Here is a 27,784-nt window from a genome sequence, read left to right on the forward strand (position 1 = left end):
ACCTTACAGCACAGCTTTAAGGTGGAAGAATTTGATCATAAAATGGAGTGACAGCAACGATTCTTTATTCCAACTGGTTCCCTTCTTTGACTGACGCATCCTAAATCTGAATCACAGGGCTGGGGAAGAACCCGGTTTTGATCACAAAAGATGGTTGGTCTTTTGGAAGCTGTGAGCCGGGTGCTGCGTGCAAGGGCTCCTTGCTTTGAGGTTTATATAGCCCTCCTCCTTAAATAATTCCTGACATTTTCTCCAACACTCAAATGTAAACAGCTTGCTGGAGAGCCAGCTCTGAGCAGAATAGATAGGTACTGTCAGCCCTCTCGGAAAGGCAGCAAACAAACCTCTGAAATGTCACAATCTGCTTCTAAAGTGATGGGATCAAACCTGACATTGGAGAACACATTCCTCAAGCTGTTAAGGCAGCTGGATTGCACTGGGTGAAATTTATCCAGAGCTTAGGATGTCAGAGCAAGCAAGGAAAACAAACACATTTTTGCTTTCATCCTGAAGGTTGTGTACCAACAAGTCGTCCTTGTTTAGTGCTGAATTTTTGCTGTGAAGTGGAGCTGGGGGGGTGGAAGATGACAGAGGGACACGCTTTAGTTGAAATGTCAGTGCTTATTGAAGTAAAACCGTGGGCCTAAGCGGTGGCGACGTGCCATATGTCACGTTTCTGCTTGTAGTTCCTCCTCGACATACCAGCTTTGACCTTTGGTCTTGAGGCCTTTTGGGAGTAAAGAATTCTGCTAAGTAACTGGTGCTGGAAGAGATACCCTGGAAGGATGAGAACTCCTGATTTAGGCAAACTCAAACCTAGATTTCTTGGCATGAGAGATCTCTAAAATAAATGCCTTTACTCTATATTCTTTACATTTTTCTTCTGAAACTCCCCTCTGCCTTTTTGCAGCCTCTTGCCTGTGGCCGTGCTCAGTTGAAGGGCACATTTCTGTGTGTAGTTCAGTACTGGGGTGTGTAAGGTGCTCATCTCTTCATGTTCCTGCTCCGTGTTTTGTGTCCACACTCAAGTTCTCAATAGTTGGGTCGTTCCATGTCCGCAACACCTCTCTTCCTAGCACACACTTGGTTACTTCTCATAGCCCTGATGAACCTTTTTACCCGACTTGTTCCACCATGTGCATCTTTTAGTTTTTAAGGATGATATTGCCAAAAAGAGCAGATTGAATTTCCCTTGAAAACTCTCTTCTGGAAAGCTGTTGTGTTAACCTGTTTTATTCTTAAAGCAGGTGACTAAAATGCAGATATTTATTTTCTGAAGTGCTCAGAGTTAAAGAAGAATCAGGATGTTGAATTGTAAATAGGCTCTCAAGGTTTTATGCCATCGTCTCTTGAAGGGCATGTTTGATTAGATGTGCTTTTGGGTGACATTTAATCATGCAAAGATAGACTTGTCTTAGTGTTTCTCAGCCGGGGGATACATTTGGCTGCAAACAGAGCTCAACTAAATCTCCTTATTGCTATCTGCTTACCAGAATGTGTGTGCACAATGCATTCCTCCTAGGAACTGAACCGAACCTGCAGAGCTATGCAGCAGAGAATTGTGGAGCTTATCTCACGAGTGTCCAATGAAGAAGTCACAGAGGAACTGCTGCATGTGAATGATGATTTAAATAACGTCTTCCTCCGATACGAAAGGTGGGGCACCTGTTCCGTCAATATTTACATTCGTTCTGGGTTTCCACTGAAGTGTAGAATAGGTCAGTTGACAAGAGTTGGCCATTTGGGCCAATGGTCTAATATAACAAAATGCAGAGAACCAAACCACAGAAAGCGTTTATAAGATCCTTTTATGGTCTTTTATGGTAACATTCCTGTTTCAGTTGTTTCCTTTAATACTATGATTTAATTTTTATTGACCTAACCATAGAATTTTTGTGGACCATATCTGTAAAAAGCAGGACAACCTTGTGCAAAACTCTGAGCTAGCAGAGACTTGAGCCTGCAAGTCCCTGTTGTGTGGGGCTGTACAGAACTTGGGACTGAAAACAGCACAACCACAATCTCTAGTTCTACTTTCCAGCTTGGGCTCTGCCTAAATGCTTGTGCTGCTTCCTGGCTTAGGGAGGCTCCCGTGAGCTCTCTCTGTGTTCTCATCTCTGAGCTTTCTAGTTCCAGTGCTGGTGCAAGGGGAGCTGGCTGAGGTGGGTGGAACCTTCCTGCATATAAAGGTTTTGTTTTTAAGTAACACTTAATCTTGGACAAAAGCCTGTCGTGCACAGAGCTGAGGTTTGGAAGAGTTGATCTGCGGGAATCATCCCCGGGGTGGGACTTGGGTCATAGGACTTTCGACACGTTAGACAAAGGCGCTGTCAGCCACATCTGCTGCAGGAGGTGACACGTGATACGGCAGCCTTGGGAAAGTTTAATCTTCCCCTTAATGACAGGCCTGGGGAGTGAGGCACTAAAGAGTACCCTTTGTTCCTTGCTCTTAGCACGGGGCTTTGTTTCTCAAGCCTTTAAAAATAAATTAGACTCTAGATCTGTGAATCTGTGCTGTCACAGCAAAGGCTGGAAAGAAGACTCAGTGGCCTCGATTTTTGTCTTTGATTTAGTCGTTCAGAGGAGATTGGGGCAAACTTTGAGACAAATGCTGGCTTTTTATGTGGAATGGTATGTGTTTCATGCATGAGCACGATTCTACAAGTGGCAGAGTGTAGCTGTCACGAAGACTTAGTCAGGTCACCCTTAATATTTTTTCTATTTTCCTCCATCTGCGACTTTGCTGGCTGGTGCTAATGCATTCGTAGTCATTATACACTGAAAGGTGAGCTGAGTGATGTTTCCAAGCTATTCATGGTAGAATAACTGCGCTGGTCTGAGGGTTTCAATAAATTCCAGTTCCTCCTCTGCTATTCCAAAAGCTCCACATCCATCACGCTGATTTTTGGGCCGGGTACCGACCTCTGTCAGAGACTCAAGCAGCAGCTCTGGCCTTCACTGTGAAGCTTTGGATGTAAACGGATGTGTGGTTCATAAGCCTTTTGGTGAGAAATATGAGGTGGGAGGTGTCTTGGGTTTCCAGCTAAGGGAGCTGGATTTCCAGTAATAACAAACACCCACAGTTCCCTAAAATTGAATTTGGGGCCTGAATTTGGTTTTGCTACCTTTTAAGTCTGCATTTTCCTCTGTTACATTAAGAAAACACTTTAATTTGCTTGAGATTCCCTGTTGCATTTTGTCCATCTGGGAGAAAAGTCACAGGTTTATATTAATATTATGGATTGTTTTTTACTGAAAAGAGAGGTTACATTTGAAACTACTTTTAAATGAGGAAAAATTCAAACCTCAGAGGAATCACGCTGCTTTTCCTGCTAAGGAAGGAGATCGGGCTGGCTTCAGACAGGCCTTTGGAGGAGGCATTTTCCCTGATTTTTTGAGTTCATTCAGGCTGGGTTTAGGTTTGCGACCCCAGGTGCACAGCTGGTTGGGGAAGGAGTAGAGAAGAGACCAGATTTTAACCAACCAGACTTCTCTCCCTAAGAAGTATAAAGATTTTTATCATTACTTTCTGTTCTTGGAAAGACCCAACCTGTTTGAACACAGGGGCTGAGGATCTTTGAGCTGACCCACAACGTTATAAGAAATGAATCTGCCTGGGTAGGGCTGCGCTTGCATGGATGTGGCTCCGAATTTACGTGGATTGCAGCAAGAGGGAGCTGTTAAGTGTGAGTAAAACTTGCTGCGGTGCTCGGCTGATTTAGCTGGGAGCATCAATCTTGCTGCTGTTCCTCCTGGCCCTTGGCTAACAGAATAGTCTATCACAAGGCACTTAATGGTAAACAAAACCACAAAGACAAATCCTACGGTGTTTTTCAGACCTGTGTGTGCTGCAAGATCAAATTAGTCAACTTAATATCCACATTTGCCAAAAAAGCAGCTTCTGCAACTATCCTCCCTTTGTCCTGGCTTGGAGTTCAAGTTTTCAGGGTTCCCTCTTGAACCAACAAAAACTAAGTTCAGTGGCAAGCGTGTTGCAGCTTTATTCTGTACTCAGGTTTTTCACTGTCAATTGGAGGCTTTGATAGTTCATGTTGTTTTGTTTTCTGAACAGATTTGAACGATACAGATCGGGACGTTCTACACAAAATGCCAGCAATGGAGTAAGTACCTGATTCAATTGTTATATGAGTAGCTGCACTGTGTTTAGCCATATTACTATCACTAGTATCAGACCTTTTACGTGTTCAGCCCTGTGGCTGATTCTGGATACCAGGAAAAGATTGTAATTATGTGGCAAACATCGAGTGACAACTTCTAGCGCAGGAAGACATTACACTGAAATATCTTTGTTTACAATCCCTGATGGATTTCTTTCCTCTATTAACTTTTTTGATTGCTTTTGGGGCATTCACAGTGTCCTTAAGCAGTGAGTTGCACAATTTTACTACACATTTTTACATATTTATGTAGGTATTTATATATAATAAATATTTTGTTTACATTTGATCAAGTCATTTGATGATTTTTATTTGCTCCACCTAATTCTTCTCCACCGTGTCTTACAATACAACTGTTCAGGTTCATTTTCTCCATGCCACTCACAATTTTAGGAACCTTTCTCATCTCCTTTTTCAGCAGCCCTTTTCTAAGCTGAAGATTTACAGTTCTAATTAGCCTTTCAGTTCAAACTATTTTATAGTTGTTTTATAGTGTTCAGTGTCTGAGTTCATGATTAATTCACACATGGCACTATTACATTTTCTATTCTGCGTTGTTCTAACCGTTTCCTCTGTTTACCTGTTTGATTGCCACTTCTACTGCAAACTTCAGCACATCGTAACTTTAGTCACAACAAAGAACTTTCGTTCCTGAAAACAGTTTATACCTAATGTGGAAGATGGTAGAAAGTTCAGTTTGACTTAAATCCAATGTTGGTCCAGTGCTAAAAGAGGTGGAGACCACAGACTCGTTAGCTGAATCTGAAGAGATGTAGCTGACCTCCAGGAGAGTTTCCTGCTGTGCTGAGCAGTCAAACTGAGGGGTTTTTTGGTGAATGACCCTTTTTATTCTGCACCCATCACCATAGCGTCCAGGAGGCTGCTCCATTTGGCACTATGCAAGAGAGATCATTTTAAGAAGCACCCATTATTTTTTGGTGTTTGATGTTGCACTGCAAGAAGAAATCTCTGGCATGTGTAACTTGCTGTGTTTCTTGTGTCACAACAGGTACTGAACGAGGTGACAGAAGATAACTTAATAGATTTGGGTCCTGGCTCTCCAGCTGTCGTGAGCCCGATGGTTGGGAACTCAGCGGCCCCGTCTTCACTTTCGTCACAGCTCGCAGGGCTTGGTGAGTTCCCAGTCTAAATAGTGATGAACATGAGGCTGCAACGCACGGACTTTTTCAAGCCTAACCAGTCTGTGGGTCTCAAACAGCACGCAGGGGCTGCAAGGCAATCCAGGTGTATGGTTGTGGGAGCAAGTCTGAGCATTTGCTGAGCTCCCTGCGACCAACCTGAACACCCCGTGCCAGCCCTTATCGCCATGGGCTGTTGGGATTTACAAGGAGCCATTTCTCACTTGTGGGTCAGGGCGTTTCTGTTCCCTTGGGTTCTCCGTTACCTGATGAATGTTGCCCTGTAATCTTCAGAAGGTTTGGGTACGTGGTGTAGAGGATTAGGAAGGCTTTCCCACTCCCCTGCACTGTAGCAATCTGTATTTGGGAACCAGCCTGGCACCAAGGGAGGGATTTATTAACTAAAAGGGAAAGTGAAGGAAAATGTGCTGATTCTTGCCCACGATAAAATTTGTACTACTACTTTTGTTTCTGCTTAGGTTTACCTCTTCATTAAATCAGTCTGATGAATGTTCTTGATTCCCCTTCTACAAAGAATATTTGAAATCTTTGGACAAAAAGTTTTGTGCAGCTGTTAGGTGTTTTACATTAAATGAAACCAAAGATTGCTGGATAGGATCGCTTGATTTGACTGACGGTTCTCCACCTCTTTCAGCACTGCACCAATATCATATCACTTGATTTGAAACTGCTGGTTTCATAGTCGATAGCTGAAAGATAGCATTGTGGAGAAGACTGGCATCCATGCCTGAAATTTTGGACCATGTTAATGAACGGTAACTATCTCAGGATGAGATCAGCAGCAGGTGCACACCAGTTCCCAAATGCTGGCTTCTCAATGAGGAGTTCTTACGGTGCGGTGCTTCCAGACAATCTCTACGTTTGTCTTTTAAGAAATGCATGATTAGCAGCCTCCAGCCTCTTCTGGACAGAACTGCGCTCAGTGTTGCAACTATTCACTGGATGATCTCTGTAACAGTCCTTATTGTTAATGACTTTCTCTATAATACACAGTCATGGTTGTATATGGTTTGCTGTTTCACTGGTTCATTCTTTTTGCCTCTGGTTGCAGACCTGGGTACAAACAGCGTGAGTGGCACCCTCAGCTCTCTACAGCACTGTAATCCTCGGGATGACTTCGACATGTTTGCACAGACGAGAGGCAGCTCCCTGGCTGAGCAGCGAAAGAAGTAAGTTGGAGTTTGTCTTTAGTGCTGTTTGAGTCACATCATTGCTGTTTTCTATGGGCATAAATCTGAAGCTTCTTGACTTCACTCCAGACTAAAAAAGTAGTTTTGGTGTGTGCTTTTGTGCTTTTAATCCAATCCATGTCCTGTTGGTCTTTATTAGCATGAGCAAGTGGAGAAGTCCCTGCTGCTGGGCAGAGCAGACTGGCTGAGTAATGTTATAGACTGTCTTAGTTAATGAGCTCACTGGAAACTTGGAAATGAACTTGCCTTTACTTCTGCAGATGCTTCCTCTCATAAAGGCTCGTCATCCCATCCACCCGGCCAGTGCTTGGGATACAGGAGCACAGGGCTCCCTCACCTGAAGGTTATGGACATACTTGGGTGAATGAATTACTGTCATCAAGGGCTTGGAAACAGAACTATCATCCAGTTTGACTGCTGGGCCAAAGAGAGAGCGTGACTCTCGCAGTCTGTCGAGGCAATGTAGCTTGCCTGGCTGCCATGCTGCCCCTAATTTGTTTGTATGCACAGGGTTTGCATCTCTAGACTGCAAACCTGGCACTTTCAAGGGCATTTAACAGGTCAAATTATGTTAATGTAAAATAAATGGATGCACTTATTAAGAAAGCCTTTGATCCCTGTCAAGCATGATTCAGTAAAAGACATACTGAGGTATTTTTCTTTCTTATATTATTTTTTGCCTACTTCTGGTTTCAGATTCTAGCAGATGTAGTGGCTACCAGCAGTCAAGATATCATAAATATGTTGTCTCAAACAAAGAAATGTTGTTAAATAGCTTAGCTTGGACTTTAGCAGATTATCAAAAATTTACCAGCCCTGGAAAACTTGAGCCAGCAAATCTATTAGGATCTTAAATTTGCAGTTATCGATATAGCTATCGGTGCCACCTCAGCTGTAGTGTTGGTGTTGAGATGTCCTCTGCCATAGAGACCGCTGGAGATTTCAGGCTGAGAGCCCTGGTGTATAGTCAGAAAGGAGATGCATTGCAGAGAGATCTGATGGAGGTCCCTCTGTCTCGCGTGCTAAATGAAGCATGAAACTGGTCTTCCCACACTGCTTCTCTATCTCCTGCGAGCTGATGGAACAGGGAGCACGCAGCAGGCCGTGATTTCACACGGGAGGATTGCTGCATCTTCCTTGGGTTGTACGCTGTACAGACAGAGCAGCGGTGAGGCAGGGACGATGTGACTGGCTGTGGTGTGTGGGTTTGAGCCGCTGGGCACTGTGTGAGGGCCTGGGAGAAGCGGGGATGCTGGAGGGGAACGTGCTGCTCCTGCTCGGACATGCAGTCCTCCCGGGGGTGATTTACCAGCAGGTGTTGGCAGCTGCTGCTCCTCATGGTTCACCACTGTTCTCTGAGAAACAATGCTGTTGCCTCTGTCACTTGACTGCTACATGTCCCTTTTGCATAGCAATTTAAGAAGCTTTTTAAAAAATCCAACCTCTGTAAATAGTGCATTTCTCTGTGTGCTTCTCTGTAGTTGCTTAGTTACGTTTCATCTGCCTTCAAGTCTCCCTCTGCCTCCCCCCATGTGCGCATCGAGTTCAGGCTTCCAAATGTCATCTTCAAAGCTTTGCAAAACATAATCTGCAATCAGGCCTCTTTTCATAGTCCCCTGCTGGCTCTTGGACACGCTTATAGCGCCTCATAACCTATTTGCCTACCTTCTATAATGCCAGTCTTACTCTTTTTGCTTCAACATGCTTACAGAAACTGATGGACGGTCTTTATGCAGAGCACACTCCTCTTCTTGGAATGCACTTAGTATACTTGAAGTCTTGTTAAGAAAAAGAACGTGCTTTCTGATTTCCAGAGGCATAAATCAGAGTAGCGAGGGCGTTCTGCGTGGGTGACTGCTGGACTTCCTTTGAGTTCTGTGGTTTGTTCCTTTCTTTCAGTGTGACGTATGAGGATCCACAGGCTGTCAAAGGACTAGCGTCTGCCCTGGATGTTCGGAAACAGAACACAGGAGGGGTAGGTCGTTGCTCTGTGTTTTGTTATCTGAAACCCTGCTTGGAATCCAAGCTGCAGGCAGCTGCCTTGACCGAGACTTCTCATTCTGTATTCCAGCCACGTGCTAGTACTGAGTATTTTGAAATTGGTATCTGGGAGCAAGTACGTGCTCAGTAATGATCTCTAAAGAGCTGCTACTTGGCACGCCGGCCTAAAAGACTTCAAAATCGTAGTGGGTAAATTCTCCTGTGTTGTTGCAGCTTGCCTGGGGGGGTCTAGATCTTTGGCTGGAATCACTGCTGAAAAGATTAAGTGTGGGGAATGTCTTGTGAACACTGGTGTGCATGTGTTTAGTTCGTTTTTGCTTTCCGAAGTTGTTGCAGTCTGTATCTACCAGGTTTTGCTCTGAGTCCACAGATACTCGAGCAAGTTACAGAGAGAAATTACGTAGACTTTGAATGCTTCGCGTGCCTCACCATAACTGCCCTTGCGTGCAGTCTGTTGTGTCCCAGGGCAGGCTCCTGCTCTCTCGTGTGGGCAGAAGAGCCCCAGCGCTGTCACCTCACAGCAGCTGGCACTAGAATCGTGTTTGAGAGAGCGAGCTTGGCCAGCTTTGTTCTCACACCTTGGTGAAGGCAGAAGCAAAAAGACTTTTCACATCATCCCTCAAACCCTTCCACTTTTTAAAACTGTCCTGCTCTTTCGTACTCAGCTGTGTGTGAGTTTTAGGATGACGGAGCAAGATCAGAGCCTTTTCCTGGTCTGGTTTCAGTGTGTGTTTACCACTAGGGAGCACGGCAGAGCCAGTGCAGCAGGCAGATGCCTCCCTCCATGGAGAATTGCCCCCCCAAGCCTTGGCTGATCCCCCCCCCCCGGTTCCTTCGTAAGTGGAAAGGGGAGCGCTCGGGGCAGCTGGCATGCCTGGCAGCTTGTGCTCTGAGCCAGGGAGAATTTGTGTTTGGAGCCAGCTGGGGTCAGGTCACAGCTGCCCACCTGCCTGGGCCACAGCTCAGGGGGAGCTGGGCTTCAGCGGTGATTTCTGATGGAGCATCCCCCGCCCCACGAATCTATCTGCTTGTTCCCAGACCCCTCCTCCCGCAAGGAGAGTCATTTATAACCCAGGTCAGCCCACAAAAACCCATGCCAGCAGTACTGAGGGAAACGGGGAAGCAGGGGAGGCAGGGCAGGAGTGCGTTGAGGGCAGGAGAGAGGAATTCCTGAAGCCAGCGTGACAGCCCAAGCCCCCAGTACCGCTGTGTTATTGACAGGAGTTGCGAAAGGATTTGAGATTCTGCTCTTTGTTCCTGGCTAACGAAACGCAAGGGGCTTGCATTTCGCTCCTGGGCGAGGGGGCTGCATTCCCTTGGTAGCCACAGGGTCATGTCCTTATTTATTAACACTTTTGTTCTCAGCCAATTCTGCTTGAGGCACCGGTGCGACGTGTCATTCACACCAGCATAGCGGCTGCTCTGCCCGAAGTGTTGTCAGTTCAAAGGGCTGTGTTCAGGCTAATCTGACGGTCAAAGTTTTTTTTGAGCAAACGCTTTATGGGTTGTGGGACTTTGGGCTCTGAGATGTTGTAGAGACTTTCAGCCTCTTCTCAAAGGTCCTGATGACTGTGTCATGTAATCAGAATAGCTTGTTTTGAAATGCAGTCTTTCGGTAACCACCACTTTTTGTCAAGTGTTGTGAGGCTTGTGGGTGTCTCTTCTTAAAGGAAATAAAAATTAAACTCTCCTAAAGTTACCAGCCCCAGCATGTGTAGGAAAAAACTGGCAGTGCTCCGTAAATGAAAGGCATGCGTTAATTTGGGTAGAGAGCTAATTTAAGAACAGCTCTAGGGAGGAGCCAAAAGCTACGCAACGCATTCTTCACACACATCTTGTTCCAGCACAGTTGTCCGGTGGTAAAATTCAGCACATCCAATGTTTCTAATGTAGCCGTTCTCAGAACGGTCTATAGAGAGACGGCTGATCATGCGGCATTAACTGTCCTTTAATATGATTTAGCAGCTGGAAACAAGATGAACTAAAAATACACTGTTTTCTTAATATTGCTTTTCCATGTTGGGAATTGCTTTTGTTGCCACAGAGTTGTTGCATGACCACAACTGGGAGGAGAGGTGTCCAAGAAACAGCTCTCTAGTGTTACACAGATAGTAGATGAAGTTGGAGTGATTTCCCTCTTTTTCAACACAAGTGCCCTAAAGAGACATAAAAGACGACAGCCAATTCTCTGTTCTCTGTGGTCATGGGGACAGGAGAGGTATCCCATGGATTTGGGTGTCTGGATCGAGGTACATAAACACACCAGGGACAGTGGGCTGGAACCACCGTGCTCTGCCCGTCCCCAACAAACCCCTGCAGAGCCAGAGAGGATTCTGCATCCAGCCCCTGCCTTGGGGGGGAGATGCTGAAGGTCAAGAAGCCTTAAGAGGCTTCCTGAGAGTTTTGCGTTGCTGTGCGGTGCAGCCTGCAGCCCGCACGGAGGGAACTGGATGCATCAGCGATCCGCTTAACCTCTGCCGTTCTGGAGAGGGGCAGTTTGAAAGGCTGCCAGAACACTGCAGCAAACCACGGTGACTCACCCTCCCGCTCCACGCCATCATTAGAGCCGTCGTATGTCGTACCCTTAGAGTTCGAGGCAGAGGCTGTCTGCCGAGATCCAGGAGGTAAGTCGGGTGTGCTGCAACTCAGCTTTATAAACAAGGGAAACTCCACAGTGCGTAAAACTAGTGTTTCCAGTAAAGCCTGACTGATTTAGGAGGTTGTATAGCCTACTCTTTTTCTCCTTCTAAGAAGATGACAAACATCAGCCTCACTTTATTTTGGTTTATATATATATATATTTTTTAAATATCAGCATGGAGGAAGTGCTAAAATTCTGTGAACTGTCTGTATGAAGTGCAGGGGTAGGGTGAACTCTGTCCCTCCACGGACAGAGCTGGCAGGCAGCAGAGGGGGATGCAGCTGCTGCCAGGAGCTCACAGACAGCTGTGTGTGTGTGTATGTCTATCTGAAGTTTTTAACTTGCTGCTTTTACTTTATCACGGGTTGTTGCTGTGGTTTCTCTCTTATGGACCTTGCTGTTCTCAACACAGAGGAGAGGTAAAGGTGGGAACTCAGACATGGAGCCCATAGACAAGTGGCTAATTACACAAGGAATGGTGAGGACTTCACCAGTGAAGCAATTCCTACTGCCCACCCCAGTCCCCTTACCTAGAATAACCATCCTCCATTCACCTCTTGTCCTGCCCTACCGAACCACTCAAAATCAGACAGTACAAGGAGTTTATTTCCCACCTACGTCATTACCTGGGGCAAAGGGAAAGATTTGCACTGACTTCTGATTTATCTAGCACGAAGGCCTGTAACCAACCGAATCATTTGTAGGACCCCACATCACCTCAAGAAGAGGCCTGGGGATCCGACTGGTTCCTTATACTGTCTTGATTTATTTATGCAGTATCCGCTTTTCGAGGGATAAACACAAGTCTCATGGTTCTTGTTCATGAAGAGAACACTTTCTACATGTCTTTAAAGCAGCTTCTTCTGGTAGTCCTTAACTTCATGGTCTAGAATAAACATACGGAGCTTGTAGGATTGTACCTAAATTAATTGGGTAGTGTAAGGATAGTTCTGCATGAAAGAAAGGGAATGGGAGAACTGCTACCCAGATTGACGCCTTCCATCCCAGTCAGGGAATTACACTGGCATTAGGATTCAGACTCCAAAAGGTACAATAGTATTTCTGGCTTTAAGGATTTAATTCCTGTGTCCAGTGATGCCAGTGCTCTGATAAAATCAAGCTTCTGAAGCTCGCTGAATCTTTGCACATTGTGACCTTGTTTGAAGTTGTCCTTCGTCAACACGTTTGCAGAGAGAAGTTCAAAACCCTGCTTTAAGTGCACAAGTCAGAAGTAGGTAAAAAATAGCCTCAGCTATGCCTTAAAGCCAAGTTCTAAGACAAATTTTGTATTTTTGGACAATATAATCTATCACTAAGTGTCTGAGATTAGTAACAATAATGTGACCAAACTACAAAGTGCTCCTGGGAAAGTCCTGGCTGCAGCTGAGCTGGGAAGGGGGCAGTGCCGAATTCCCCATGGGCTGGGCTGCGTGTCAGGAGGCCGGTAGAATGGGAATGCCTTGAATACCCCGGACATAGCTGCCCAGTGCTTAAAAAGAGAAACATCCCGGAGAGTTTAAGGTCGAGAAAATCCAGAGTGTGCAATATCAGAGTGCACCAACTCTGTGAAACACTTTGCATTTATTCTTCCAGGTTTAGGGCTAATCCAGGTTATTTTCTGAGGGCTGGTTTGTGAATTTGTCAGACATCTGCATGGCTGGTGTGTGCACAGTGATTTGGACACGTGCATATGTACGGTCACCTCTGCCTGCCTGTGCAAGCACCCAAAAGCAGTTCTGTGCCTGGGTAAACCCAGCTGCAGGTGCCCCCCGTGAGGAGCCAGAATTTCGTTTCAGTGATTGTCAGAGACCCACAGCTGGTAACGTGAGCATGAAAAAGCTGTAAAATGAGCAGCTCTCGCTTTGCCTCTGATCCTGTTGACTGTGGTTCACAGAGACTCTTGCTTTTGGGTGGCTCCGTTGCAGCCAGAGATGTGCGATGCCGCTGTTAGATGTTCATCCATAATGAATAATCCAGTGATTGAGTTAGTTCCTCTTCTTTGCCTTTCCGCTGTTTACGAGAGCAGGGAAGCATGAAATCGGCACCCCTGCTGTTCGCACCGCTGGCACCACTGCTTTATTAAAAAAACAAGCACAATATTCGTTCGTTGGCTTGTGGTTATTCAGTCTGGAAAAAGGATACTGCAGCATTCACGGAGACATACGGATCTGGGGAGGGAAGGGGATCTGGCTGTCCAGCCAGTCGCTGCTCTTACAAGCCTGTCACCTTGTTTGTGTGCTAAATATGAGAGAGAAATACCTAAAATAAAACTAAACTAATCATTAACTCCGTTTCTCTCTTAACTGGATGTAGTTCTTAACTGTATTTATTAATACAACTTTGTAGCATTTGCAATACCAGCAGAATAACTAGCGTCCCAGGTATGAACTTGATGTGCACATTCTTTGGTACTTAGGAATGAGAGAGAAAGAGGGAGCAGCTGGCACGGCTGTTACCTATGTCTGTGCAACACTGAGACCACTGAAAGGTTATTCCCCACCTGCCAGAGGGGGATTCGCATCCCTCATGGCCTGACATTGTTCTTTCCAAACTGTGATATGTTTAAGCGTAGGGGTGAGTTCTTCCCACTCCGTTTCTGTGCATCCCGGTTCACCAACACACCTCTGCAGAGGGAGGCTCACCCAGGGCTCCGTGTGTGCTCTCCCAGTGAATTTGGCAGCATTGTTTCTGTTTCAGCTTAATCCGCAGCTCAGTTCTGCTGACAAGGTGGTGCCTGGACCACAGAGATGCAAACCACACCTTTAGCCATTCCAGCTATGCTGACAGAACTAACGCAGACAAAACGATATCTGCAGGAAATGTTCCTGGTTCAAATGAGGTTTAGGGCTGTCAGCTGAGCTCTTCGGTACCAAATCTGTTTGCAGCGTTAGATCTGGATTTTTGCGAATTAGGCCAAGCATGTGTCACACAGGGGTCTGTATCAGCAGCTCTTAGGCACAGACTTTAGCACCAGGCTACCACATTTTAGTGCAGGTAATTCCCGGTTCCCTTCTCACGAGTTCGGGCACCTATTGAGATTTGCATGGATATATTAATATATTCATTTGTTAGAACCTGTCACCCCACTCACCACGTGGGTATTTGTTTACAAAAGTGAGGAGCAGGTGTTGCTTAAGCCACCACATCAGGACAGACGGTATTTGGGACAGTGACAGGGGAAGAATGAAGCTGAACCAGAATTCACAGAAAGTGAGATGAACAACTTTGGGCATTGCGTCCTGGCCACCAGCAGCACTCCTGCCTGGAGAGGAGATTCCTCTCTATAGTAATGTGAGTAAAGATTAAACGAACCCTTGGCTGAGATGTTGTTAATTAGGAACAAAGTGGGGTGCCGCTGTGGGTGCCTTCAATAGAGAGATAGGATCTAAGATGTGGAAATGACTTGGTAACAGGAGACGGTTGAAAGGCGTCATCTTCTCGGAAACTAAAGCGCTTGAATTGTGGCCAAACTTTGGGTGTGAAGATCTCATTTCTTCGGGGTCGTAGGACCCCATGTTCCCTTGTTCTGAAGACCACGTGGCCTTCATTACCCATTCAGCCGTGGCATGTTAACGGAGCACTCTCCAAGGACAGCGTGATACCCCCTGTGCAGGACGTGCCCATCGGATCCAGCCGGGCTGGTGGTTGTTGGGGCACAACGGGCTGTGCTGGGGAACACACCACCCCTGAACTCCTGCCTTCCCCGTCCACGCGATGTGTAAACACCGTTCCAAGTCATCAAGTAGCTAATTCAATCCTTACGTGTCGAGTCAAACATGTTCTAATATTGAGGCCAGGAGGCTATTTCGAGATCACAGCAGCTTTAAATAGATGGTAAGCCTGGAGTAGTAAGCTGGAATAGGCTGCTAGGCTGCATCGGAGGCTCTAGTTGTGCTACCATGGGGATGACGGACCTTTCCTTACTATTTCTAACTGGGGGGTGAAGAGCAGATAACCGAGTACCAGTGTCAGCTTTGCTAAACATCTAGAAAGGAGTAGAATTAACTAAGCTATGACAAGGCAGTAGTCTAGCAACAATTAGCATGAACCTTGTTAAACATTTTAAGAACATTAATGAGCTCACCTAGAGACCTGAATTGTCGTTTCATACCTGCTTCTTTTCCAGAGGGATCATTTTTAATAGAAATAAAATGTGATAATAATAACCTTAAACTGTCTTTTTAAGGGTAGAATATTGGATTTTATGACTTCTGAGGAAATATATTGGCAATACTCTTTGGCTTTTGATTGCTAGTGCGAACACCAACACCATCTAACTTAGGTATGAACCTGAATTCCAGATTCCTGTGGGTTTTGTGAGATTGAACTCTTGCTTTTTGTTCTCCCAACCCTCCTTTCCCATTTCCTTTTCAGGACTGTTGAGATGATCCCATTTGTAGGGTTTTCAAAGGCTAAATAAAAAAAGGAATTTGAACAATGAGCCCAACTTTTAATTAAAGCCAGTTACTTAAAGTACCCCAAAATATTTTGTGGCTTAATTTCCATTTACTTTGAGTATACACTTTTAACAAAGAAATCGCAGTGTTGTTACAAAGCCAACTCTTGCAGCCAACACTGACTATCTGGGGAGCTGCCTCACCAAGACTGAGCTTCACTAGACCATGTATATTTGCATAATCAAAGTATTAACGAGACTGTATCCCATTCTGGAGCCATTTCCATGTAGTCCGCGGCTGCCACTGCCGTTTGTTCCCAGACACTGTTGTCTTTTTTAATGTGTAAACTAGCTAATTTATTTTTACATTGCTTCTGTCGTGTTTTAGGGGATTAGTTTTAACACAACTCCCCTCCACATTCTTCAGTTTAGAGCTTTTGGAAGCGAGAGCCTTGCCAAGTACACAACCGACTGGCAAAAAATGAACTTCTGTGTGTGGTCAGCTTCAAATGGAGTAGAAATGGTACAATGTTATAGTCAAAACATTTTAAAACTTCCAGTTACTCTGGAGAGTTTCCCTCCTCTTTATTCTTAAATTAAACCTGATACGTTTAACCCATGTTTTATGTGGAAAAATGGGGCTCAGAGTCTGAGGAAAGTAAATTGGAAGGTTGAGCGGGGAAGGAGCAATAGGTCCAAAGCCTTGTCTCTCCTGGGAAGACGGGGCAGCTTTTTAAAAGGTCAGTGCTGAACAGCAAAGGGCTGACATGTTCCAGTGTTTATCTCACAGCTCTCTCCGCTTCTTATGGATGACCTGCGAGAAGTGTTCTTGCACTTCCGAGGTTACTGTTATATAAAGTAGATCTGTCTGAAAGTAGAATTCCCTTTTTTCTTCTTTCTTTTGTTTTCAATCTTACAAAACACAACAGCGCAGGCTCCTGGGCTGCTGAGCTGTCTTGCTCAGTCACCTCTTGTGTTTTCAGGTTAACCAGGATGTGAGTTGCTGTTCCTCCTAATACAGGGACCAAGGTACCACCACACTTTTTAGAACAGCGGCTCTTATTTTATTCACAGAAAAGTGAAAAACCTGCTGTTTACCTCCTCCCCTCCATACATTATTTTTTTTATCCTTAAAGAAACATAAGGACCTTTCTGAGCTGCAAACTGGCCGGCAGCTCTGAAGGTGACACCTTCCGAAGTGTAACTTATTTGTGTAGTATTGAGCAATACAGGAGAGAGACAGCAGTGAACTTCTGCAGGAGGTTTTAGCTTGCTGTAGGCTGGATAAATTCATTGCTTTCTATCCCTGAAGCCAAGATTTTCCAATGCTGTTAAACTAACAAGTCAGTTCTACAAGATGCAACTTGTCCTTGGGAAGGAACACGTTGGAAGGTGTCTGTAGAGTTGGTAATGGCCCTCTGGGCCAGCTCACAGCAGCTTCAGAACACTGTGTTATATGTGCATGATCCAGTTCTCCATTGCAAATTAAAAAGAGGGAATTATCCTAAATCTGGCCTTTCCAAAGGAAACTGCAGCAACCTATTTTCTGCTTGTACCTCTGACCCTTCTTGGATCTGTCATGTGCACTTTGTCCAGCAACGTGCAGAGTCAGAGCCAAACCATCTTCCTGGTGCCTCTCTTGGTGAGAAGTGATTTGGATTGAGCCCTGGATTTCCAGTCCCTTGACACAACTAACCCACCTTAGCGACCTGACCTCAAGCAAGGGCTTAATTGACCTCCTCAGCACAAAGCGCCACTTGATTAGAAGACAAAAATTCTTGAGGAGCTCCACTAAACTGCACCAACCTCTGCTGCTGCCTCTGTAATTCAGTGTCTGTGTCTTCTTCCATGAGAAATCCATGACAAAGCTACATCTCCCAGGGAATTCATCTGCAAAGCCTCTGTCAGCTCTTCCTCCTGTGAGAGGTTTCAGACAAAGCCGTGGACAACTCCTGACGCCTCTTTTTCCTCGGAGAGCGAGGTCTCCTGCCGCCAGCCCCACTGCTCAGCTGCTGTGCTCTGGCATGGAACTTGCGTGTCCCACGTTGCTTTCCAAATGTTTTTCAAATTGTCCTTACGAGATCTATTGTGGCGTTTTCCTGTTTACTTCTGTAGCCCTGTGTTGTAGTTCAGTCAGGAAATTCTACACCTCGCACGCAGGAATTTCCCTTCGCTGACCCTGTAGTGCTTTGTGAAATAGAATCATAGAATCACAGAATCATTTTGGTGGGAAGAGACCCCCAAGATCATCGAGTCCAATCGTTACCCCACCCCTGACACTGCCCCATGTCCCTGAGAACCTCATCTGCATCTGCTCAACCCCTCCAGGGATGGTGACTCCAGCACTGCCCTGGGCAGCCTGTTCCAATGCCCCACAGCCCTTTGGGGAAGAAATTGTTCCCCAGATCCAACCTCAACCTCCCCCAGCACAACTTGAGGCCGTTTCCTCTGCTCCTGGCGCTTGTTCCTGGGGAGCAGAGCCCGACCCCCCCTGGCTCCAAGCTCCTTTCAGGCAGTTCAGAGATCAGAAGGTCTCCCCTCAGCTCCTGTTCTCTCCCAGCTTCCCTGCAGCACTCTGTGCTGCCTGTCGCAATCACACACGAGCGGTTTTATCTCAGGAGGGGAAGAAAACCTCCCCTGCCTTTCTATGAAGCCCTCTGTGAGCGGCAGGCCCTGGTGGCCTGGCTGCAGCACCGCGGGGCAGTGCCGGGAGGATGCACGTCGCGCTCTGCTCCTCCGCCCCATCCTCCTCCTCGCCTTCACCATTAGGACTCCGCACTTTGCACCAGCACACGTTGGGTTCTGCTGCGACAGGGTCACCTTTGGCAGAGGAATGGGGACAGGGAACTGGGACCGTTTTGCTTTAAACTGGTGTGCCGAGGCTGGGTGGTGTGGGAGGAGGGTCTGGAAGGAAACGCGACTGTGTGCCCTGCGCTCAAAATCAAATTGTTTTTGTAGGAGTGTTGCCTGAAGACTTTGAGCCCCTCTTTTAGCTGACCCTTCGCTGTGGCTAATACTCATTGAAAAAAACAAAAGGTGGAAATTTAACATTTCAAAACCTAACTGATATCCAGTATTCTACCCTTAAAAGCTTTTCACGATCAAGATTAGAATCATCAGTCTATCTTGATGGTTTTAATATGTGGTCGAGAAGTTACCCATCTTACGCTGGCATTGAGTCACATCATTCCCCATAATCTTTCTCTTGTTTTTTTTTTAGCCTTGTTGTTCATAATTTCCTTTCAAAGTGTTTCTTTATTTGAAATGCCATTTATATTTTGTTGCCTCTTTTTTTTTTTTTCCAGCACATTCTTACATCTTTGTTTTTGTTTTGTTTTTAATCTTCTTTCTGGCGTTTTCCATCGCTCTGTGGCCATGATTGTGGATGTGTTTTGGTTTTTGCCTGCCTTGCTGTTCTCTCGCTGCACTCCCTAGATCCCTGTTGCACAGTCCTCTGTCATGGATGACATTGAGGAGTGGCTCAGTACCGACTTGGTGAGACTTCTTTATATTTTCATTTTTCACATGGGCAATAGCACTTGTACGGATAACTTTCAATGCATTGCTGAGTTACTGGTACTTCTCATAATGAGAAGAAGTGAAAATTCTAGATCTTATATTTCCCTTTGAGGGGAATATCTAAGCAAGAGGAGATAGGGTTGTGTTCAGCAATTCAATCAAAACATTCTTTTTCTCTGAGTTGTTATATTTTCACATCACATTAACAGCACAGAATAGCATGCGTTCCAGGTCCCCATATAGGAAAGCTTTTAAACATGTGCTGAAGTTTATCATCTGTGTTCTCCACTGAACTTAAAGCACGCTTTTAAAGCTTTGCCAGGATCCACGTCCGTGCGTACGTCCACGCATGCTGAATTGGGGCTTAGACTCCTTTCAAATTGAGATGTCTTTGTTAAATTGGCAAGCGATCTTGACATGTTTCACAATGGTAATAATAAAAATTTGTAACAGTCGCTCTTCGATGTTTATAACTTTCAGTTTCTCCTAAATGATTATCGTCTGGTGATTATTAAACAAACAAACAAGACATAGAACTAAAAGTAGCTTTTCCGTCATTCTGCAGTTTGTTTTGCTGTGCCAGAACACATTTGGTTTAAGCAGTCCCAGCCAGTACACATTTATTCCAGTCTCTTTTTTTAACGTAAGCATCTGACTCAAATTAACCAAGTGAATTTTGGGGATGGGCGGTAGGCTGCGTTTCAGACTCTTCTTTTAAACATCATTTAGTGAGCTGAACCATTTCCTTGTGGTCACCGTATCCCTACAGATTGTCTCCTTCCATTATTTCTTATGACTTCAGGGACCGTCCCCAGAAAACTCCCTGTTCCTAGGGTCCCCCAGCCCCTCATTGTTCCTGTGGGGTTCAGGCTCCGCTCCCCAGCTCATCAGCCCTCGCTCCAGCACCGGAGGAGCCAACTGTACTCAAAGGAAGAAAATGCTCCTTAAGCAGATGCTGGGTTTCGGTGTTCAAGGTTGGCTGTCTCTGAAATGTCACTGCGCTTCAGGTGCAGGTCATTTTCTCAGGCCTCAAAACAGTCATTTCCAAATTTAATTACAAACCAGCCTCATTTTGTTAAAGAAACACAGTAAACGTAGCATATCCACTCTGCTTAACCAGTAAACTTTTGTCTTTGCCATTTAAATTAATTTAACGGGAGAGAAGATCTTAATGGCGAGATACCGAGGCAGCTCTGTCCGTCTGTCATCCCCTAGACCGTCTTGCTCAAAAAGAGCAAAGCAGAGAACTGCTGTGTAAATGTGTAAATGCCCGGACAAGCCTGGGGGTCTCACCACTGTCACTGCACTGACTGCCTTGTCCCCGGTCCCCCCGGCCATGGGCGGGTGCAGCACAAAGATGCCCTCTGAGAAAGTTTGAACTGGATTTTTGGTTTCCATTCTGGATTCTTCCCCTCCTTTTTTATTGATTGATGGTTCGTTTCGTTTCTCTGCTTCCCAGCTGAGGAAGTTACAGGTTAGTTTAGCTAATGGTTTGTTGTTTCCTTACCCTTTTCGGGGTACATTGGAACAAACAGTATTTCTGCATGTGAAGCAGCGGCTGCTGTGTGTACCCTTGGAAACCTCTGTGCAGTAGAAAGCTGGTAGCTGCTGGATGGCATTAATTCTCAGGCATTAAAATCCTTTGTGATGCCAATCAGTACGTTCCCACTCCCGTGACAGAGAAACCAGGCTGTGGACAAATACGTTTATTTTTCAAAGCAGGTCCAACATGAGGTTTTCAAGTAGTAACATCCTAATAGATAGAAAAGGATGCCAGATACTCGGACTTTTAATTTCCTTATTGAAGCACTGTTGGCAGTTTGCATGTTGAAATGCTCAGCCTTTGTATGCCCATCAGCATCTTTCATCCAGCCCACCCAGTCCTGCCTTTGTACAGCCCGGATGCCAGGAAAGCTTCTAGATTTTTATATGCAATCTGAAATGAACTCCCACAGGAGGAACATTGGCCCCCAACTATTTTGCAGCATTTGTCCTTTGTCAGCTTAAAAGTGCATTTTTATTTGAAGACACAATGCAAACCGCAGCCCTGACTTTTTAAAGGACTGTGTGACAAAAGATGGCACCTTGCACAGTGTTTATGTGACTCGCACGGATCAGTTTTTGAGCAGGGCAACTGTCTGAAGTGGAAACGGCGGCCGGACTGCCATTCGGGTCCAACGGGGAGAGTTTAGCTGTGCACCAGCCGCCTTCAGAAGCATCTCTAGCGCTTGTTCTCTTGCTCATATAGTTAATATGTGGAAACGAGTGCTGGAAACTGTCCGTTTGCATTAAATGTGGGTAGAGGATAATAGCGAAGGGGGAGCATTGCCTGTGCGTTCACACACCTTTTTGTTCCAATTGCAGAAAGGCGAGGAGCTGGAAGAAGGAGTGACCAGTGAAGGTAAGCAGAGATGCCGCTGGCCATGAGCCATTCCCAGGTTAATGCGCAGACTGAATTCTCTGCATTGATCCTGCTGAGATGCTGACTTCTCCCAGCAAATCCTTCTGCACTCGGAGAGGCGAGAAGAGAGCATTTTAGAGAGAAAAAAAATAGAAAGTATTTATGGTGTGAGCAGCCCTCCTGGCTGTAAGCACTGTTCTGCCATCTTCCTTGGCTCTGCACTGCGTTTGTGCCAGCAGGAATGTGTCCCCGAGCTGCTCAGCCCTTTGGAATGATGTTTCCCGGCTTCTGTCACAGCCGATGGCGTAGCATGGGTTTGATTCCCTCTGCTGCCTGAGCTGGAGTGTCTCAAAGGACATCTGTGCCCTGTCCTGAGGAAGTCAGGCTGTACAAGTGCCTGCGAACACGGCCTGACAGGACGCCAGGCGCTGGGATTTCAGACCCTGCCAACCTCCGTCCCCGGGCTCCATGTGCAGCCTCAGTTCTTACCTGTCTTCCTTCTTCTTTTTTTTGCATTGCAGAGTTTGACAAATTTTTAGAAGAGCGAGCCAAAGCGGCGGAGATGGTCCCCAACCTGCCGTCCCCTCCCGTGGAAGCCCCCACCCCACCAGCAAATCCTCCCGGCAGGAAAAAGCAGGAGCGCTCGGAGGACGCCCTCTTTGCACTGTGAAGATTCACCCTTAGCCGCCCTCCCACCCCCGTGCTCTGCGGGCGAACGTCGCCGTGCGGCCACTTCATCCTCTCACAGTACTTACCTAACAACGACCCTTTTCCCCCAGATTTCATAGATTGCTTCTCTTTCCCTCCTCCCAAACAATCTACCCCCACGAGCTGACTCTTTCTATTTAAGTCCAACACTATTCCTCTGCCAGACCACGATTCTCCAGCGCTGCTTAGTCCCCTCCTTCCTATCCCAGCTGCGCAAAACCGGCTCTTGATGCCAAAAACCCCTTTAGAATGCATGAGTACGTCACACCGTGTCGAAACAAAGGACCGGAGGGGTGAGAGCGGCCTTGCCCTTCCATTTTTGTTGGGATCATCCTCTTCTGTAGGCAGGTCCTGCCAAGTAGACTGTTCTGTCGATCAGCATGGAATTGACTGAGCTGGAACATTCAGGAGGAGTGCAGCTTTATTTTTAGATAAAATGTTAATGTATTGGCTTTCGTGTCGGATTCGACAGCAAGGAACAACTGTTCCCCTTTCAACATGTGCTTCACAAGTTAAAATCCTTTACTCTCCCACTCACACATCTCCCGGTACCATATGGTGGTCGCTTTTCCCCACTTGGTGCGGCGCTTCGCATTCTAAATCTCACAGGGTATTTTTTTCCTTGTGTTTTATCTGGGCTTGCTCTAGTTTGAAAGCAGTCTGTTAGCCATGTCCAGTAGCTCTGGCAGTTGACAGGAATGAAAAATGCTGAGCTAAATGGATGCTGTAAGGTTAGTGCATGAAGCATTTTGCTCTTTGGGAGAGCATTCTCACATGAGGATATTTTCTAGTATGTTTGCCATTTAAAATAGCTCCGTTATTTTTTTTCCTTACCTTAGATTCCTTCTTCAGTGACTGCAGAGCTCTGCATTTGTCTCAGCTGTTGTAAGTAACATCCGCACAGATGGATGGGACTTGCTCATGGACTAGGGGTGAACTGAGGTTTCTGGATTCCCTGCCATGCCTGGTAGGACAGACATGCTCGTTCTTGGGGGTGGGTATGAGAAAAAGAGGCAAACCCAACAGAGGTTCATACGAAAATGCTGAGGGAGATGGTTAGCGTGCAGGAATTAGCCATAACCGCCTGTGCTGGAGGGGAAACTCCTCATTTCCTTCTAGGTTTGGGTCTGAGAAAGTGTTGGATGGTTGTGGCTCTGCTATTTGTAATTTTTGCAGTGGCCTTGGATACTTCTGCCCCTTTATTAACTCCCAGCTCCTGCAGGGCTGCAGTCTCCCTCCTGTCTGTGCAAACAAGCGTATTCGCTCGCTCGCCAGCAGCAGGGCCGAGAGCGCAGCTCTTGCAGGAGCTGCCAGGAGGGATTGCAGCGTGCGCTGTGCCCGCCGTGCTGGGCTGACAGGCAGAGCTGGAGCCGGCAGCCCCAGCCATCGCTGCGTCTCCCAGCCCGTTCCTCGGTAGGAAGCCCGTGGCGCAAGATGGCAGGATCAAAGAGAGAGCTGAACGCTGCGCGGCAGGAGGATCCCCCATCCTTTATCAGATGAACGCTCTGTTCAGCAGTGCTCCGGCTCCTCTTCCTCAGGGCGCTCGTCGGCTCAGGCATCCAGCCACTTTGTTCTGACTTGGCATGTCTGGGCTTCCCGGGATGCCGATGTGTGTCGAGCTCTCTCAAAAGTTGTTCTAGACTAAGAAACCGTGCTATAAACAGCTGATGTGAAAGCGATAGAAGCTTTTATCTGAGCGTAGCTATTTCAGCTCATAACATACTCTCTAGGGCACCCCACACTTTGGTAGGTTGTGACACATAAAACCTTTCACCAAATGGCCTGACTGCAGCACCGATGGTCTTTGGGAGCGGTCATATTAATCTTTGGAGGGAAGCCTTGTTTGGTGCAGGATTTCCAGGCCGTCCCAACTCAGATGTCACTCTGTGCCGTTCCTGCTCATCCTCTTCCAAGATCTCTCTGTATGTGGCTGGGCCCAGGGGAGCTGCCCCGCCACCCCCCACGCTGACTCAGCACCTCGTCACTGCTCCGTAGCTCTCTGCCCCCCGGCCGCTGCGCTGTGCAGAGAGCAGCGTGGCTTGCAACTGAACAACGAAAATCCGTGTAAGGATGGAGGTAGCTTGGAGATCAAGCTGCCTCTTCTCCCTGCTTGCTGGCCTCTCCCCGCTTGAAGCCCTTTTATGTGGGCCTGCAGAGGATTTCTCTCCATTTCATCTTCTCTGTGGCTGATGGAAGGCGCCGGGACACCCTGCCTTGGTGTCACGTCTGCTCTCACCCACAGCCCTCGCTGTTTAACCCACGCTGAGCCCCACGCGCAGATATCAGCTCCCAGACACCCCGCTGCCAGCTCCTGCCTCGCTGCCACACATCACATGGGGCCACCAGCTCCCAGAAACCTGAGGAAACTTCTGCTGCGATGCTGGTTTGATTTCAGGCAGCGTCTGATGGGTGATTGCTTGAGCAGTCTTGCAAGCACAGAATGAATTGTTGGTATTCCTGTCAATGCAAAAAGCTCCGTGGGTGTTTTAAATGTGTATTTTCTCTTCTAAATCCTTGAAACACATTGACCCTGTAAATGGCCACATCAGGTGATTCTAAGCATGTTAATCCAGCTTCCCTGCCAAGCCAGAGGAGATAATCGCATTGCTCGAGTGTGGGTACATGGTCGAATGATGCTGAGTGACGAGGATATTGCCAGCGCTGTCACCAAGCCCCCTGGCAGATTTGCTGCGGATTTGCTGGCCCTTCTTCCCCCACCCTGAAGCAGAAAGAGATGGGGGGGGAGCAGGGACGTTAATGCTGCTGCTTTCTGTAACACTAAAGCTGTCCTGGGACTTCCGAGTTGTTGCTATAGAGAGAATCTGGTCCCTTTCCAGAAGACCCTGCGGAGCTGTCAGTGACTTCTCCCTCCAGCCAGGGTGTAAAAGAGATGAAACAAGGAGGCTGGGACTGAGGGGAGAGAAGGAGCGTGTGTTGGCACAACTCGAGGGACTCCGTGCTCCCCGCTGACACCGCATGTCACCTCATGGAAAGCAAGGACACTGCTTGCAGGGGGTGACAGGTGCCGTTGGTACAAGCAGTGGCTTTGCTGGGAGCAGGGCAGCGCTCGGGAGGTGTGTGCTCAGCCTGGGGCGAAGGCTTAAACATCCTTTTGGTGGGACACTCGATGCGTCTGATGAAGGTTTGGAGTTAAATTTGGAGCCGGGATCCACCAGACCTGGCTCTGGTGGACTGAGCACACAGGGGCTGGAAGCACCGAAGGGGACAGGGCGTGTGGTTGAGCCCAAACCTTCTTTAACAAATATAACAGCTGCCCTAGAGCTTCCCTAATGTCCTGTATCAGGATCTCTCATCTTCCCCGTCCTCTTGTGGTCTGCAGAAAACCTGAGCGGTGGAAATGGTCTGGAGGAAAGGGAAGGGGTTTTTCACTTCAGGAGACCAACCTCTCGGTTTATTCTTCCTTTGCTTTCACTCTAAGTGCTTCCTCTGTGCGAGTGGGCAGAGGACTCGTGTGGCTCCGACACTTGGGAGAAGAGGGACGGAGCTGCAGCCTGATCCGCTTTCCATAGGAAATAACATCCCAGTGCTTTCTAGGCATATTAGGAATCGCAGCTTGACACTCAATGACACTAAATTATTATTGGGGTCCTTTGTAAGTTCTAATCATACCCTGTTCTAGGTTAAAATATTTATTTTGTCAATATATTTTCTTTCCAGTGTGTTTTTTAACCTCTTCCGTTAACCCTTCATGTGCTGAGATGTAAGAAATGAATGGTTTCTATTTAAATATATCCTTTTGGGTTTTTTAATTGTTATGTGTAGATTTCAGCTGCGTCTTTCGCAGGTGTAATAGATAACAATGTGCTGTACAGACATTTAGGGTGTTTAGTAGGTAGGTAAGGCTCATAGGAGAATTGCTCATAAAAACATAGCATGGTGTCTGTTAAAGGGAACAGCATAAATGCAGAAACTGGTCCTTACTGGGACCTTCACGTAGCCTCCAACATACCTTTCCCCTCCCGATTATCACAATGTCTCTGAAATGTGCTGATCAGATCAGCTCGGCCGTTTCCAGGGCTGGTTTTACACCTCCAAGCTGAAGAAGGATTTTTGGGGGGACTTCCATTCATTTGACTTCATTCGCTTTTTTTAAATGGGATACATTGGCCGTTTCCGCTTTTAAATGGAGGGCTCCGCGGAGCTGGCTGCGGTGGCGAGATGTTTTCCTCCAGTGGTGGAAGAACAGACCCCAGTGGTGGTTTTGGACCCCGGGTGGGGACAGTAGGGGCGATGGGTCCCTCCAAAAGCTGCCGCAGGAGCTGGGCGCTCGCCCCTCGGCCACCGCAGCCTGTTCTGTTCCTCTGCACTCAACGCTCTCCTGCTTTCACGTGCGAGGACAGGACACTCAGAGCAGGAGGGCAAACACAGCAGCGCCTCAACAGTTTTATTCCTTTAATGAGTTGTCGGGTCTCTTGCGGCTGCTGGGAGTGCTGAGGAGTGGGCAGTGCCTGTGGCACCTCCATCCTCAGCCAGCTCATTGTTTACCTCCAAAATGCTTCACCGCAAGGCTTGCGGAGCCCACCCTGGAAAATAAAACAGCTCAGGAGTTATTTTTATGGAAATAATGAAGCAGGTAATCAGTGAGTGGATTTACAGCCTTCTTGGCGGTAACCCCGGTGCTGCCGGGGGCGTCCACTCATCCCTCCCTGCCGGCCCCAGCCTCCCGGCTCCATGTCCCTGCCTCCTTCCCCGTCCCAGATTGAGACGAGGTTGCGTTTCACCGAGAGCCGATGCGTCCGAGCCGCACCGAGCTGCGGTGCCAGTTCCCACGGCAAACCGATGGCAAACGTCCCACCCTGCTCCGTGTTTTTATGAGTACGAGCTCCTCATTCTGTACATGTTCTTATGAGCTGTCGTTAACCCTACGAATGTAACCTGTGTAATAGCTTCTCTGTATATTACAACTGTAGGCTTTCCAGAGAAAAAGTGGATAATATTTATTTACTGAAGATATTGGATATTTTTTTGTTTGGGAACGGGGTAGGGGGAGAAGGAGGACATAACTGTTTAAAGAGGTTGACTATGTAAAGAGGAACAAAATACACAAAAAGCAAAGAAACCCAACACTAAAATGTTGCTATATTCACGTAGAAAGTGTTTATGTTAAGGGCAATACAACTGTATTAATCTGCCATTGTTTAACTTGCTCCAGAAATCATCTCTACTTTGGTTCCTGCATGTGAGATAATCCAATAAATACACCACTAGTGTGACCTGGAGGACGGTGTCCGGCTGTCTGTCAGGTGCTGTCTCGCTCCGCAGCTGCTGTTGGGTGCCCGTCAGGTATCAGAACATGACACAGGCTTTTGGGAATCCTCGGTTTCCTCCAAATGCCAGAGAACCGGGTGTTGTCACCGAGAGAAGGGTTGTCCCCAGCGGAAGATGCTCTCGGTGTCTTCACGTGGGTCTTGCTGTGCGCGGTGCCGTGTTGCCGCTGCTGGTAAATTCATTCCACGCTAAAGCTGTGGCACAACTTTGGAAGTTAATGCACAGGTGACAACCTTAGTGCTTGGTGGGACACCTGCCCCCCTTGCAGGGCTTCTTGCCAGGTGGTTCTCAGGGGGTAACT

At 46.9% G+C, this 27,784-nt stretch overlaps 1 protein-coding gene across 5 annotated transcripts in view; it reads left to right on the forward strand.

Moving 5' to 3' along the window:
• The window catches only part of TOM1L2 (target of myb1 like 2 membrane trafficking protein), a 57,659-nt gene extending 30,225 nt beyond the window's left edge, over window positions 1-27,434 (forward strand). For 2 of the 5 annotated variants that reach the window (XM_065850415.2, XM_071815322.1), the window contains exons 8-16: window positions 1,523-1,656; window positions 4,073-4,121; window positions 5,188-5,311; window positions 6,390-6,507; window positions 8,428-8,503; window positions 11,583-11,648; window positions 19,002-19,061; window positions 21,450-21,486; window positions 22,008-27,434. In XM_065850415.2, coding sequence (XP_065706487.2) covers window positions 1,523-1,656; window positions 4,073-4,121; window positions 5,188-5,311; window positions 6,390-6,507; window positions 8,428-8,503; window positions 11,583-11,648; window positions 19,002-19,061; window positions 21,450-21,486; window positions 22,008-22,156 — 813 coding nt within the window. In that variant the 3' untranslated portion in view covers window positions 22,157-27,434. The remainder of the gene's footprint in view (window positions 1-1,522; window positions 1,657-4,072; window positions 4,122-5,187; window positions 5,312-6,389; window positions 6,508-8,427; window positions 8,504-11,582; window positions 11,649-19,001; window positions 19,062-21,449; window positions 21,487-22,007) is intronic. The other 3 variants (XM_065850416.2, XM_071815323.1, XM_071815324.1) reach the window with 2 other exon arrangements.
• The last annotated feature ends 350 nt before the right edge of the window (window positions 27,435-27,784 follow it).

This window comes from Patagioenas fasciata, chromosome 15 (genome assembly GCF_037038585.1).
Source record: "Patagioenas fasciata isolate bPatFas1 chromosome 15, bPatFas1.hap1, whole genome shotgun sequence".
Classification (NCBI taxonomy): domain Eukaryota; kingdom Metazoa; phylum Chordata; class Aves; order Columbiformes; family Columbidae; genus Patagioenas; species Patagioenas fasciata.